Raw genomic sequence first — 13,921 nt, 5'->3', positions numbered from 1 at the left:
TATTTTTGTGTCATAGCAGGCAGCGTACGGCATCCAGTCGGGTCGCCGCCCGCCTCCAGTCTCGTCGCAGTCTCGTCGCAGTCTCGTCGCGAAGAACGAGCGTTTTATAACGCCTGCGCACCCTCGGAAAATGTTCCCACACCTCCACGCGCCCATGAACCCCGACGCGACGCCGTTCGTCCCGCCCGCGTCGCGCTCGCCGACGGACGACACGCACGGCGGCGTCGCGTCGTCGATGACGCGCGCCGCGAGGGACGTCCCGGGCGAGACGAAGCGCGTCGTCAAAAAGGTGAAGACATTACCAGCGCAGAGAAAATCAAAATCACACACGAGTTCGTCGACGACGACGCGACAGTGCGGGAAACAAACGCGGTGCTCGAACAGGACGCGAGCGTTTTGGACGCAGTGCGAGGAGTGCTTCACGACGCGGTGCGCGAGGGAAAAGGGTGGGGTGAATGGGATTATCGCCAAAGCGACGCGCGCGTTGGAACGCGAGACCCGACTGGGCGAAGAGGATCTCATCTCCAGTCTCAAGTGGCTACGAACGATTGGCGTACGTTTCGACCCGAAGAAAGCGATGGAATCGATGGTTGAAGCGGGGTTGCTGGACGGTTTCAAGTTTTGCTACGATGCGTGGACCAAGCGCACGACGGACGCCGATAACGTCTTTTATCCTCGAGCCGCTTTTAACGCCGTGTGCGCCGGGTCCTTGCCGATTAATTGGGAGCCATTTTTCGATTTCATTCGCTCTTTGCTGGTACACGGCGATAAACTCTTGGTTGAATGCCTGTTTACGTCCGCGCACGTCCGTGATGAGTCTCGGGATATGTACGATTACTCAGACGTTTACCAGACGTATTCAGAAGACTACTTGAATCATCGTATTTACGGACGCGCGAGCGCTCTGGAGTACCTCTGGAAACGGAAATGCGCGACATTTACAGACGCCCATATGCAGATCGCGGTACGAAATAAAGACGTGACCGGGGTCGCGTTTTTGCGCGACAAGGTCGGGCTGCCGTTAGTCATCGACGCAGTCGAAGATCACCTCGTGGAAAGCGTACGAGGGCTCAACGTAGACTGGTTCGAGCTTGTCGCGACGTTCGCGATCGCGACGCCCCAGTGCAATTTTACGACGATGAAGCTTAAACAGGTGTTCATCGAAACTCTCGGCCACGCGGATGAGGTGCGGTACGGACTCCTCAACGACGACGATTTGGACACAATCGACGACTTTGTCGATTTCCTCTGCGGCCTTCCAGACGACTCCAACAGAGAAGACAGGACGCACCTGCGCGCCATCTCCGACTTGTTCGACGAGCACAAGGAAACTATACCAGACGGCAAATATCTCGGCGTCATGCGCTACGTTCAACAGCTTTACAACCAACTAGCCGACCGCGACGGCGGCGAGACAGAGCTCCGTCTCGCCGTCGAACAAATCCTCGAATCCGGTCGCGAAGACTTCCACCACGTCTTTCACCGCGTCCTCTTCGTCGGCGTCTAGCGTGCGATTCCTTTATCCATCGCGCTACCGCTTCTTCGCCGATAACCGCGCGTTTCTCGCGTCGTCCCGTCCTTCGTACGCCCGGTCCCGCGCATCCGCCACCGCTCGCTCCCGCCCCCGCACCTCCTTAAACGCGAACGGGATCGCCGCGATCGCGAGCCCGACGGCGACGCCGACGAAGACGCGCGCTTGCGACGCCGCGGGTTGCACGCTCGACATTTCGGCGTCGAGGAGTGACGCCTGGCATCGTTCTTCGTCAGTGCGCGCCGCGTCCGCGTCGACGCGCCGCGTTGAGAGCGCGCTCGGACGCGGCATGCGCGCGCGCGCGCGCGCGGCGAATCGCGGGCGCGTCGGCGACGCGCGCGCGTCGCGAGCGTCTTCGACGCGCGCGCTGGGAAGGCGTGGTGCGAAAGTTCGAGCGCCCGCGACGGTCGCGCGGGCGCTCATCGCGCCCGCGGACGCGCTGGGAACGTGGACAGGGGTCTTGGCGTGCTCGGCGATCGGGTTGTGGGCGGAGAAGAAGCCGTGGGGCGCGGCGTTGGGGGGGGCGCCTCTGGTTTCGACGCTGTGCGCGCTCGTCGCGGCGAACGTCGGCGTGATGCCGACGGCGTCGCCGACGTACGATGTGGTGAACGGATTCTTGTTACCGTTAGCGGTGCCGATGTTGTTGCTCACGGCGGACGTCAGAAGAGTGCTCAGAGGGTCGGCGAGTCTGTTGCCGTCGTTCGCTTTAGGGACGGTTGGCACGACGCTCGGGACGGCGATAGCGTTCGCCGCGGTGCCGATGAGCGCGCTCGGGGATGAGGGGTGGAAGATGGCGAGCGCGCTCATGGCGCGACACATAGGTGGAGCGGTGAACTTTGTCGCGGTGGCGAACGCGCTGGATATGGCGCCGAACGTCGTCGCGGCGGGGTTGGCTGCGGATAATTTGATGAACGCGCTGTACTTTGCCGGTTTGTTCGCCCTGGCTCGAGGGGTGATGCCGCGCGAGGAAGACAATAGAAGAAAAAGCACGAGTGTGAGTGAAGAGGTCGACGCAACGCCGGTCGAGGGCGAGGGCGCTGGTGAGCCATTTAGCGTGCTCAACGCCTCGTACGCTCTCGCTGTCGCCGCGAGCGTTGGATACGTCACAAAGCTCATATGTGCCGCGCTGAACGTGCGCGGGATGGACATACCGATCATCACTCTGATTACTGTCATTCTGGCGACGGCGCTACCCAAGCGTCTCGGTCGCTTGGCGGGATCTGGTGAGGCGCTGGCGACGCTCGTCATGCAAGCCTTCTTCGTCGCCGTCGGCGCCTCCGGATCCATCGCACACATGATCGGCACCGCGCCTTCGCTCTTCTTCTTCTCCTGCCTCCAAGTCGCCATTCATGTCGGCTTTCTCCTAGCTTGCGCCAGAACGTTCGGGTTCGACCGAGCGCGCGCGCTCCTGGCCTCCAACGCCTGCGTCGGCGGTCCCACCACCGCCGCCGCCATGGCCTCCGCCAAGAACTGGCGCTCCCTCATCGTCCCCGCCATGCTCGTCGGTGTTTTGGGTTACACCATCGCCACTTTCATCGCCATAGCCTTCGGCAGAGCCGTGCTGATCAAAATGTAAACGCACTCGCTCACTCGTACCCTCCGTACCGACGACGACGACGTCCCGCTCGCGCGGCGCGGCAGCCAAAGAATCGCCAGGACGCACCGCACAACGCGCCATGCTCGCCCCATCCCTCGCCAGCGCGCGAGTGGTCGATGTTCGATCATCGACGCGTCGCGCGCGCGCGTCGCGCGCGTCCGAAACGCGTGTCGTCGCCAACGTCGGACGAATCATCAACGTCAAGAGCTCTACAGGGTTAGGGCAGCTCTGCGCCGGAGCCGCGACGCGTCGCTCGACGATCGTGTTCGCCGGCAACGACGTCCCGACGCCCGAGGACGAAAAGGCGCGATTTGTGCCCGCCCACGAACGCAAGACGCTGTCGAAGATCTTGCCGGAACAGCTCCTGGAAGGAGGGGTGTCGCTCGCGGACGCTCCGGCTGAGTGGGCGAACTCATTCACGGGGTTCCTAGGGTTCGAATTCATGTCGGTGCGCACGCAAAATTTCCCCGGTTTGCGCGTGCTGAACATCGACCCACCGATTTTCACCGTGGACGATTTCCTGAGCAAGGATGAGTGCGATGCGCTGGTGGCGAGCGCGGAGGCGAGCGGAGGGCTGGCGGTGAGCGCCATTGGCGGGGCGGAGAACGAAAACATTCGAACGTCTCGGACGGTCGCTCTGAACTCGCACGGGTTGGAGAACCATCCAAGTAAGAAGGCTATTTTAAGTCGCGCTGAGTACTTGTTGCCGCAGGTAGAGGGGTTGAGCAAGACAGAGGACGCGTTTCGGGCGCCGCAGGCGGGTGAATCCAAGTGGTCGTTTGAGCTCCCGCAGGTGGCGCATTACTCCGGCGGGGAGTACTTCAAGGCGCACGAGGACAGTTTCCCCATCAACATTGCCGCCGAGAAGGGATACCAACGCCGAGCGACTATCTTGGTGTACCTGAACGACGTTGAGAAGGGGGGCGCGACGCGTTTCGAGCACCTCGACGTCGAAGTGCAACCAAAGAGAGGGAAGGCGCTCGTCTTCTTCCCATCCTCCGCGGCGTGCATGAACGACGCTCGTACGTTACACACAGCGACGTCCGCAGAGGATGGGCACGAGAAGTGGGTGAGCCAGCTCTGGATCGCGTCCAGCACCCCGCCGGTGCCGACGCCCGAGGAGCTCGAGGAGCACAACAAGCAAAAAGCAGCCGCGGCAGAGTACGCCAAGCTCCCGCGAGCGCAGCGGCGGCAGATGGAGAAGGATGCGAAAAAGAAAGAAAAAGCCAACAACCGCAAGCGATGAGTCATTAAAAGCGTTGTGTAGCATTATTCTTTGAACGTCCCGTCCCGTCGTCCCGCGCGTCCCGACCGCCGTTCCGACGCGACGCGCCACACCACGCCGCGATCGAGCCCGCTCGAGACCGAACTCGCGCGTGTACCCGCACGCAAACACTCACACTGATCACGTCCGATGTCCTTCTTGGGCTTCGGGCGCGTGTGCGCGCTGGACATCGCGTTCGACGCCGGCGACGCCCAGCCCATGGCATCCGTCAAGAATGAACAAGCCACCGCGCACGAGCGTCTCCCGCTCTTCCGCACCGGCGACACCATCAAAGGCGTCGTTCACATCGCCCCGGTTCCGGGCAAGAAGTTCGAGCACAAGGGCGTGCGGATCGAACTCGTGGGACAGATCGAGCAGTACGGCGACAGATCGACGACGGATTTCTTAACGCTCACCCGAGATTTAGAGCCCGCGGGAGAGTTAGCGACGCCGAAGAGCTTCCCGTTCGAGTTTAATCACGTGGAGATGTTACACGAGAGTTATCACGGGATAAACGTGCGGGTGCGGTATTTTTTACGAGCGAAGGTGAGTCGGTCGTACGCGAGCGGCGTGACGCGAGAGTTCAAGTTGTGGGTTCGAAATCCCGTGAAGGCGACGCCGGAGATGAATAACTCGATCAGGATGGAGGTTGGAATAGAGGACTGCTTGCACATCGAGTTCGAGTACGCCAAGGCGAAGTACTCGTTGCGGGACGTGGTGGTTGGGAAGATTTACTTTCTGTTGGTGCGGATAAAGATTAAACACATGGAGCTGGAGATTCGTCGCAGGGAGAGCACGGAGAGCGGGTCGACCTCACACAGCGAGAGTGAGACGATCGCAAAGTATGAGGTCATGGACGGAGCGCCCGTGCGCGGGGAATCGATCCCGGTGAGATTGTTTTTGTCTCCATACGATTTGACGCCGACGTACAACAAGGTGAACAACAAGTTTAGCGTCAAGTACTTTCTCAATCTCGTGCTCGTGGACGAGTGGGATAGGAGGTACTTCAAACAACAGGAGATCACGCTGTATCGCGAGGAAAAATGAATGAATGTAACGTGTATTAGAATTGCTCTCGAGCCAACGCCTGACAGCGCCTGAGTCGCTCGCGGACGCGAAACGGATCTCTCGGATCGATCGCGAGCGCGCGCTCGTAATCGTCGCACGCGCGCTTGTATTTCTCCAGCACTTCGTACGTCCCGCCTCGACGCAAGATGGCCTTGAGGTTGATCGGATCTAGCTCGAGCGCCTTGGTGCAGTCTTCGACGGCGGCTTCGTGCTCTCGCGCGCGTCGTCTCGTTTCTGCGCGATTGTTGTACAACGCCACGAGTGTCGCCCCGCTCGCCGTACTTTTATCAATCGCCAACGTGTACGCCTCCTCAGCCGCGGAGAGATCACCGTCTCTCAAGAATGCGTTCCCGCGTTCCTTCAGCGCCTCTGGCGACGCGTCTTCCATCGCGGCGCTCTCCTCGAGCGCGTCTAGCCGCTCCTGCATCTGCGCACTCTCCCCGCATACCTCGATTCCTCGTCTATACACATCGCACGCGTCTCTCGCGCGTCCTTGTCGTTCGAGAGCTCGCGCGAGTCGCGCGTACCCTTTCCTCCACGCCGCGTTTGCCTCCAGCGCGCGTCGCGCCGCCGCCTCCGCGAGATCGTACCTCCCGAGCTCCATATACGCCGCGCTCGCGTTCGTCAGCGATGCGCAATCGTCTGCGCGCGATTCGATCGCTCGCGCGTACGCCTCCACCGCCTGTCGCGTCGACGAACGAATAAACACCTCGTCAGTCCGAACGCTCTCGTGACTTCATCGTTTTTTAAATGCGTCTTCGGGGCGTCCGTCGTCGTCGTCCGTCACGCGCCTCGTCGTAGGCGCCGCGTCGAAACGAAGCGTTCCCTCGTTCTCTGTGGTAGGTCGACGACGACGCGTCGATCGAGACCGACATCGCGCGCGGAGCGGTGAAGTGCGGTGAACGATAAAAGGCGTTACGTAAAAACGCCTCATCCTTACAAAACTTGCTTAGACCGACGGCGGCTGCATGACGGCAAACTTGGGCGCATTGGTGTCGAGCAAGTACAAAGTGAGCAAATAAAGGAAGCTCAAGATGTTCCCTTGCTGACGAAGGCTAGAGAGCGGGGTGGCGTCCTGGAAGGAGAGGCGCTCGAGGACGTCCTCGCCCGTCTTTTGGTCGAACGGACGCTTTGTCTCGAATTTGAGACCTTGGAATTCGTTCACGCACAAGCCTTGGAATGCCCACTTGATGAGCGAACACTTGTTGAGCCATTTAAAGTAAATCGGGACGTTATCTTGGTTGACGTAATACCCGCCGAAAACAATGAAGAGCACCATGACCGCGGGGCCCATCGCGACCGCGGCTTCCGTGCTCGGAGCAATTGAAGAGATTGCCAGACCCAGCGCCGAAGATGAGAAGGATTCGACGGTTAGTATTGTGCAGAAACGCGCGAAGTGTCCAAGCGTGGGATGTAAACCAGCCATCGGATACACGCACGCGCCGAACGCGAGAGGGAAGAAAGCTCCCACGGGGAGCTCTGCGACGAGCTTGGACGTGAAGTAGGGCAAGACGCCGTACGCCTTGGACGCTCGCTCGCGATTGACGATGACCTTTTCCTTCGTGAACGAAGTCAAAGTCTTCATGAGCGCACTCATCGCGGCGTTGATTGCGGAGACTTGCAAGAGACCCATGCGGTCTTGGATCGCCGTCTGCGTGAGCTTCATCTTCCAAAAGATACTTCCAAACACCATGGCGCTATTGAGTGACGTCAGTAGTCGTACCTTGTTCGTCGCCTTATCGCGCGTCACTTGACGCCACGATCGCTTCAACAGAAGCGGAAATTGTCCCCAGAATCCGACACGCTTGCCAGTGAGCGCGAGTGCATCACTGGCGGTCGATAATCCCTTGGAGACGTCGTCCTCCGCGAGAGCGGGCGGATTGGACGCCATCGCCTTGACGATACGGTCAATACGCTTAGACGTCTCCGCAGTCGTCTCCGCCGATGTCGCGTCGATGGAGACGATATCGATGAGGTACTCGGCGACGTTAACATCGTTCGGGATCGTCACATCCGCCGACTTCTCGAACCAATCGCGCGCGGAGGACATCGGTCCGAAGTACGCGCATCGTCCGTCGGCGAGCAAGTACAAGTCGTCGAAGAGGTCGACGATGGACGATCGAGGTTGATGGATCGAGCACACCACAGTCTTGCCGTGCTCCTTCGCCAGCTTGGACAACGTCTTCATCACCTTCTCCGCCTGAAACGAATCCAAACCGCTCGTCGGTTCGTCGGCGAAGATCACGCTCGGGGCGCCGACGAGCTGCACGCCGAGCGCGAGTCGCTTCTTCTCCCCGCCGCTCACCCCGCGCGTCTTCGCGTCGCCCACGCGCGTGTCAGCGCACGCGGCCAGACCCAAATCGTTCAATAGCGTCTCCGTGGTCCGTTTCACGTCCTTGGACCCGCCTAATTTCGCCGCCGTCTCCAACGTCTCGCGCACCGTCAACATTGAATACAACGCGTCCTCCTGCTGCACGTACGCCTTCCTGAACCCAGATCCATCCCCCGCGTCCGCACCGTTCGCCCGTAAAACACCCGTGAGCATCACCCGCGCGCTCTCCGGCACCTGACCCGCCAACGCGTTGAGCAGGGACGATTTCCCAGCCCCCGACGGTCCCATGACGGCCACCAACCGTCCCGCCCGCGCCGAACCCGAGCACGCGTCCAACACCCGCCGCGTCATCCCCGTCCGCCCGTTCCGCACCGTCATCGACACCTCTCGCCACGTTAAATCCACCCCGACGCCATCGTCCGCGCTCGTCGCCGCGCTCGACGCCGCGCGTCCGTCCCGTCGACGCCGCGCCGCGCCGAGTCGTCGCCGCGCGAGCGCCGCGACGACCAACCCCGGGAACTTCACGCACGGCGGCGACGCCCAGAGCGCGACGCCGAGAACGAGATCCATGTCCGCGGCGTCGGCGGCGGCGTCGGCGCGTCGCGACGTCGCGCGGGGCGCGCGCGCGGGGCTCGCGCATGGCTCGAAACGAAACCCCATACGACTGTGTACAGGGTTTTGAAAGGAATCCCACGCCGGCCGACCCCGCACCGCGCACCGCGCGACGCCGCGAGCGGACGCCATGGCGGTGTCCAAGACGTCGAAGATGGTCGCCTTCGTGAACTACCGCGTCCGGGTCACCATCGTCGACGGACGGGAAATCGTCGGGCGATTCATGGCTTTTGATCGACACGTGAATCTCGTGCTCGCGGATGCGGAGGAACATCGAAAGCTTCCGGCGACGCGAACGATGGACGCGGACGATCGACACGTCCGTCGAGTGCTCGGGTTCGTGTTGCTTCGGGGGGAGGAGGTGGTGTCGCTCACGGTGGAGGGACCGCCGCCGGCAGGGACGGGGCGGACGGCGGCGCGAAGCGGGACGGGACGGGCGGCGGGCGCGGGACGAGGGATGCCGGCGCCGACGGCGGCGGCGGCGCCGACGCGATTCGGGGGACCGCCGTTGGGGGCGATGATGCCGGGCGGTGGGCCGCCGCCGGGGATGCGTCCGCCGGGACGGTAGGACGCTACAGGGGTGTAATGCTTTGAATGAAGACTTTTTCCGAATCTACGCGTCGAGCGCCGCGTCGAGGGCGCGAACTAATTCGAGTTGTTGGTGCGCGCGCGCGAGGTACCACGAGCCGAAACCGAATCCAAAGGCGAGGATGATGAGGGTGAAAAACCCCAACAGGGCGGTGGCGTCCTCGACGCGTCCACCGTCGGCGAAGTCTTCCTCCAAGCCGTCGACGTCGAGTTGGCGCATTCCGGGCACGGCGTACACGTCCACTTTGTCTTCAACGATTTCATCCCAGCGCTCGAGCGACATCCCGGGCGGTTTCCACGCGTCGAGATACTCCAAAACGTCTCGAGCGATTCGTTTATTCCTCACCCGTCCCGCGTTCATCTCTCGCACGAGCGTCAAGCGCTCCACGTGTCTCGTCAATTTACCGTCGTCGTCAAACGTGAGCTCGCTCACGCCCTCAATCTTCGCGATCGGTATCCGCATCTTCTTCTCCCTCACCGCGCGCGCGAGCACTCGAAACAACGCTCGATACGTGAATCGACTCGTCTCCCCAATTTTATCCAAGATGTCCCGCTTCTCGATCTCCAACTCCCCGAACGGCCAGTTCAACGCCAAATCGTACAACGCCCGCGTCTTCGCCGGGACGAACGAGGCGCTCCACCGCACGACGTACGCGCTCGGCCCGACCGCGCGTGCCGACGCCGCGCGCTCCAACTCTCGTAAATCTCTTCGCTCCCGCGTCGTCGTGCTCGAACGAAACGTCGAGTACGCCGCACGACCGTCGCACTGAAACACATCGCTCTCGTAGCGAACGTCATGGGCGATGGAATCGTCGTCGATGGCGTGCGGATTCCCGAGCCGTTCGACGCGAGCGACGACCGAGGAGGTCGATGCGCGGGAGAGAACGCGTGCGCGGGGTCGCGCGCGCGGGGGGGGGGGACGGCGCGTCTCGACGAGCGAGCGAGACATGTCGAGGTGAGGTGTGCGGTGGTGTCGTCAATCGAAATTAGATATTAAGAATCGGCGCGCGCTCGAATGGCGCGTAGAGACGCCGTGGCGCGATCTGCGCGCGCGATGGATCACCGCGCGGTGCGTTTAGCCTTGATTTCACGAACGATGTGCGAGACCATGGCGCAGGCGCCGCCGAAGATGCCGATTCTGATGAGCGCCTTGACTCGGACGGGCGCGCCGGGTTGGGCGCCGAAAACGAGCCTGGCGACGTCGCTGTCCGCAATCTTGAGCAAAATCCCGCGGTTGTTTCGCTCGATCATCGCCTCGAGATCGGTGGAGACGTGTTCGAGCTGTTCGTTCACGAAAGAGAGCTCCTTGCGCATCTCTTCGCGTTCTTCTTCGTTGTGATGTCGCTCGATGAGAAGCGCTTGCAGCGTCTTTTGATACTTGGACTCGAGCTCGACGATGAGCGCCATGTTGGCCTGCATCGAACGCTCAGCGGCGGAAAGAGATTGCGTGAGCGATTCCTTGACGCGCTCGAACTCAGCGCGCTCGCACTTGAGCTGATGCTCGAGTGATCGAACGCGCTCATTAGCGGTGTGCAGATGCTCCGCCGCGGCGCGAATGGTGATCTCAGCGACGCCTCCCTTGCGCTCGAGGTGCGCGACCTTGTTGAACAGCTCGTTTCGAACGGCTTCAGTTTCTTTCAATGTCGCGGTGAGATGTTCGATGCGCTTTTCCTTGACGACGAGCTGTCCCTTGGCGCGCGTCAACTCGACTGACGTATCCTTGGCTTCGTCGCCATTCTCCTTGGCAAGTCGAGTGAAATGCTCAGCCGTGTTCGTCAGATCCTTCAGCTCCTTGCGCATGGTCTCAATAATAGTGTCCTTGATCTTGTTGGAAGAGAGAGCGTCTTGCAGCTCCTTGGACGCGGCGACCATGTCTTTCCAGCGTTGGCTTGAAGTTTTCTGCGCATCTTCGAGCTGTTGCTCGAGCACTTTGATTTCCGCCTTGGACGACTTGAGCTTCTTCGTCAGAGCCTTGTTGTTCGAGTCGGACGAAATGATCTCTTTTTGAAGTGAGAATATTTGCTTGTTCAGCTCGGCGACGTCCTTCTTGGCTTGGATTTCGATTTGCGCGATGGCGCCCACGAGAGACTCGACTTCTTCAGCGCTTCTCTTTTGATCCTCGATGAGGGACGCCTCAGATTGCTGGACCTTTTGAAGCTCCAGATTGGCGTACTCCAGTTGCCTCTCGATGGAATGGATTTGGTTGTGCGTTTGAAGCTGCAGATCCTCCAGACGTCGCGCAGCGGCGGAGTTACCCGCTTCCATTTCGATGCGCAATTCCTCAGTCGTCTTGGCGTACGCCTCATCCTTCTCCTTGAGCTGTTGCTCGAGCGCCGCAACCTTGGCTTGTTCTTGACGAACGGACACCTCGGCTTGCGTTTTCGCCGCTGCGAACTCAGCGTTCAGGGCCTCGGCCTCGAGGGAAGCCTTCTTTGCCTTGTGCAATCGTTCAATCATCATCTTATTGAGCTCGCGAAGTCGATCAACGTTGACGTTTGCCTCTTCGAGTTCCTCACCGCGCTTCTCAGCCAGAGCTCGCATGCCCGCAGCGTCGTGGAGAGCGTGCTTCAGGTTTGCGTTCGCCGCCATGAGAGCGGACCAGGCGGACTGAAGCTCAGCGTCCTTCGTGATAAGTCGTTCGCCTAACTTGTCGCACTCAACCTGCGCGGCGGAGATGGATTTTCGCATCTCGATTGTGGACTTTTTCTCTTCTTCAATTTCAGACTCCAACGCCTTGATCGAGCCAAGGAGTTCAGAGTTCATGACGCGAAGCTTTTCGAAAGATTTTTCGAGCGCCGCGCCGTCTCTTCTCCCCGCCGCGAGTTTTTTGGTGGCGTCGGAGAGCTCTGCCTTGGCTTGCGTGAGTTCTAACGTCTTGCTGTCGATGAGCTGCTGGAACTTCTTTTGTTGCTCCTCCTTCACCTCGCCCATGCGCTGAATGATTCGCGTGTTGAGCTCGCGCAAATTGGCAATTTCTCGCTCAGAAACTTTCTCTCCCGTCGCTCTGGCGCGCTCGGCGGCGGCGAGCGCGAGCTGCGTCTTTTCGAGTTCAGCCGATCGCTCGCGCAACGCCGTGGCGAGCGCTTCGTTCTCTTTCTCGACGGCACGAAGAGTCTTGACTTGAGCGATGAGCACCGAGTTCAACTCGCGAAGACTGATGACGTCGAATTCAACCGATTCGAGCTTCGCGGCCTTCGCCTCGGCGGCGGCGAGAGCTTCCTTGACGTCGGTCAGCTCCAATTTCTTCTCATCAATCTGTCCGCTCAGATGCGCACTCGTCGCCAAGTTATCCTGAGCGATGCTCTTGAGCGTCGAAATTTCGCCGTTCAACGCCGCGATGTTCAGACGAGCCTTTTCAAGCTCGCTTTCACTGGCCTTCGCGGAACGCTGCAGCTCTTCAAATTCGTCTTGCACTCGGGAAAGCTCCGCCGACTTCGCGTCCATGTCCGCCTTGAACGCGGCGCGATCTTCCAGGGAAGACTTTTTCAGCGTCTTAATTTGCGCCATGATGATGACGTTGAGCTCACGAAGCTTGGATGCGTCGGTATGCGCGCGGGCGCTCTCTTCTTCGACGAGTTCGAGCGCCATTTGCGCAGCGTCGAGCTCGGATTGCTTTGCCGCCAACTCCTCCGCCCCGGACTCAGAATTCTCCTTCAACTCGGTGATTTGCTGCAGCAAAACGACGTTGAGCTCGCGGAGCTTCGTGACGTCGTCTTCGGCGACGACCTTGGCGGCCTCGGCGCTCTTCAAGTCGGATTGCACCTTGGCGAGTTCTCGTTCCTTGCCCTCAAGGGCGAGCGAGACGTCGAGCGCCTCATCAGCCTTGACGCGAAGAGATTTGATTTGCTGCAAGAGCGTCGCGTTCAGCGATCGAAGCCTGTCAACGTCAGCTTTCGCGTTACCCAGAGATCTGAGCTCTTCCTCGGCCGCGGCGAGATCAGCCTCGGCCGCGGCGAGCGCGTCTGATTTCATCGCGATTTGCGCGCGAAGCGCCTGCGCGTCGCTCGACGCGGATTCTCGCAATGCTGCGAGCTCGCCCATGAGTACCGCGTTCGCCTCCGCGAGCTTTTCAACCTTCGCATTCGTCCGCAAGCTGTCCGCGGCGCGCTCGGTGGCGCTCCTCAACGCAGCCTGCACGCGCTCGAGCGACTTTTGTTTGTGCTCAATCTCCGCGCCGAGCGTCGACGCGCGCGCCTCCGATTTCCCCGCCGCCTCCTTCAAATCCTCTTTTTCGCTCTCCCGAGCCTTGACGACGTTTCTCGCGATCGTCACCTCCTTCACGAGCCTGGCGTTGAGCTCACGCAGGCGAACCACCTCCTCGCGCGCGTTCTCGTCGCCGCGCGTCTTCGCCTTTTTCGCCGCCGCCCGCAACGCCTCCGCCTTCTCCTCCACCGCCCTCTGTAAAGCCTTCGATCGCGCCATCTCGCGCTCGACACTCTCCCCCAAGTTCTCCCTCGCGCTCTCCGCCTCCGCGCACGACGTCCGCGCCGCGCTCAACTGTTTCATCAACATCGCGTTGAGCTCGCGCAGTCGCCTCACGTCCCGCTTCGTCGCGCTCTCCCCAGCCTTCACGCTCGACCGCACCCCGCTCGCCGGTCGCTCCGGCGATATCGCCGCCCGCAACGGCGACGCCAACGACCGCTGTTCCCGCAACAGCGCGCTCGCCCGCGGCGTGAGCGTCCCCGCCCGCGGCGTCGGCGTCACGTTTTCATCGCCCACATCATCGTCCCGTCGTCCCATCGCGAGCGGCGTCTTCACCGGCGTCCCATCGCGCGCGCGCACGGCGTCGTTCGTCCGGGCGTCACCGAACGCGCGCGGGGTCGAGCGCGGGCCCATGGTCGTCGCGTCCGCCGTCGAGAGATGACCATCGCGCGATGTTCAACGGTCGTGTGCGTTCGTTCCCGTAGAAACACGCGATGGGCTTTCATC

General features: G+C 61.2%; 10 protein-coding genes across 10 annotated transcripts; 5 read left to right on the top strand and 5 right to left on the bottom strand.

Annotated features, from left to right (window-relative positions):
* Positions 1-130: 130 nt before the first annotated feature.
* OT_ostta04g00670 (unnamed product) lies at positions 131-1,507 on the top strand (the record flags this gene model as incomplete). Its single annotated transcript, XM_003078549.2, has 1 exon — positions 131-1,507. The coding sequence occupies one exon, from the start codon at positions 131-133 to the stop codon at positions 1,505-1,507; it is 1,377 nt and encodes a 458-aa protein (XP_003078597.2).
* Positions 1,508-1,531: 24 nt separating this feature from the next.
* On the bottom strand, positions 1,532-2,338 carry OT_ostta04g00660 (unnamed product; the record flags this gene model as incomplete). Its single annotated transcript, XM_003078548.2, has 1 exon — positions 1,532-2,338. The coding sequence occupies one exon, from the start codon at positions 2,336-2,338 to the stop codon at positions 1,532-1,534; it is 807 nt and encodes a 268-aa protein (XP_003078596.2).
* A 55-nt stretch (positions 2,339-2,393) lies between these two features.
* Positions 2,394-3,107, top strand: OT_ostta04g00650 (Protein of unknown function DUF819; the record flags this gene model as incomplete). Its single annotated transcript, XM_003078547.2, has 1 exon — positions 2,394-3,107. One exon carries the CDS (start codon positions 2,394-2,396, stop codon positions 3,105-3,107), a length of 714 nt encoding a protein of 237 aa, XP_003078595.2.
* A 100-nt stretch (positions 3,108-3,207) lies between these two features.
* OT_ostta04g00640 (Oxoglutarate/iron-dependent dioxygenase) lies at positions 3,208-4,374 on the top strand (the record flags this gene model as incomplete). The annotated part of the gene is made up of 1 exon (XM_022984416.1): positions 3,208-4,374. The coding sequence occupies one exon, from the start codon at positions 3,208-3,210 to the stop codon at positions 4,372-4,374; it is 1,167 nt and encodes a 388-aa protein (XP_022838692.1).
* A 168-nt stretch (positions 4,375-4,542) lies between these two features.
* Positions 4,543-5,439, top strand: OT_ostta04g00630 (Vacuolar protein sorting-associated protein 26; the record flags this gene model as incomplete). The annotated part of the gene is made up of 1 exon (XM_003078544.2): positions 4,543-5,439. One exon carries the CDS (start codon positions 4,543-4,545, stop codon positions 5,437-5,439), a length of 897 nt encoding a protein of 298 aa, XP_003078592.2.
* Positions 5,440-5,455: 16 nt separating this feature from the next.
* On the bottom strand, positions 5,456-6,335 carry OT_ostta04g00620 (Tetratricopeptide repeat; the record flags this gene model as incomplete). The annotated part of the gene is made up of 2 exons (XM_022984415.1): positions 5,456-6,142; positions 6,252-6,335. The coding sequence occupies 2 exons, from the start codon at positions 6,333-6,335 to the stop codon at positions 5,456-5,458; spliced, it is 771 nt and encodes a 256-aa protein (XP_022838691.1).
* A 74-nt stretch (positions 6,336-6,409) lies between these two features.
* Positions 6,410-8,362, bottom strand: OT_ostta04g00610 (ABC-2 type transporter; the record flags this gene model as incomplete). Its single annotated transcript, XM_003078542.2, has 1 exon — positions 6,410-8,362. One exon carries the CDS (start codon positions 8,360-8,362, stop codon positions 6,410-6,412), a length of 1,953 nt encoding a protein of 650 aa, XP_003078590.2.
* A 172-nt stretch (positions 8,363-8,534) lies between these two features.
* OT_ostta04g00600 (Ribonucleoprotein LSM domain,eukaryotic/archaea-type) lies at positions 8,535-8,972 on the top strand (the record flags this gene model as incomplete). Its single annotated transcript, XM_022984414.1, has 1 exon — positions 8,535-8,972. The coding sequence occupies one exon, from the start codon at positions 8,535-8,537 to the stop codon at positions 8,970-8,972; it is 438 nt and encodes a 145-aa protein (XP_022838690.1).
* A 45-nt stretch (positions 8,973-9,017) lies between these two features.
* OT_ostta04g00590 (Surfeit locus 1/Shy1) lies at positions 9,018-9,941 on the bottom strand (the record flags this gene model as incomplete). Its single annotated transcript, XM_022984413.1, has 1 exon — positions 9,018-9,941. The coding sequence occupies one exon, from the start codon at positions 9,939-9,941 to the stop codon at positions 9,018-9,020; it is 924 nt and encodes a 307-aa protein (XP_022838689.1).
* Positions 9,942-10,051: 110 nt separating this feature from the next.
* On the bottom strand, positions 10,052-13,828 carry OT_ostta04g00580 (unnamed product; the record flags this gene model as incomplete). The annotated part of the gene is made up of 1 exon (XM_022984412.1): positions 10,052-13,828. One exon carries the CDS (start codon positions 13,826-13,828, stop codon positions 10,052-10,054), a length of 3,777 nt encoding a protein of 1,258 aa, XP_022838688.1.
* Between the last annotated feature and the right edge of the window lie 93 nt (positions 13,829-13,921).

The sequence above is a fragment of the Ostreococcus tauri genome (assembly GCF_000214015.3).
Source record: "Ostreococcus tauri WGS project CAID00000000 data, contig chromosome 04, whole genome shotgun sequence".
Taxonomy (NCBI): domain Eukaryota; kingdom Viridiplantae; phylum Chlorophyta; class Mamiellophyceae; order Mamiellales; family Bathycoccaceae; genus Ostreococcus; species Ostreococcus tauri.
The sequence above is the reverse complement of the archived record's forward strand: the minus strand, read 5'-3'. Positions and strand labels throughout refer to the sequence as shown.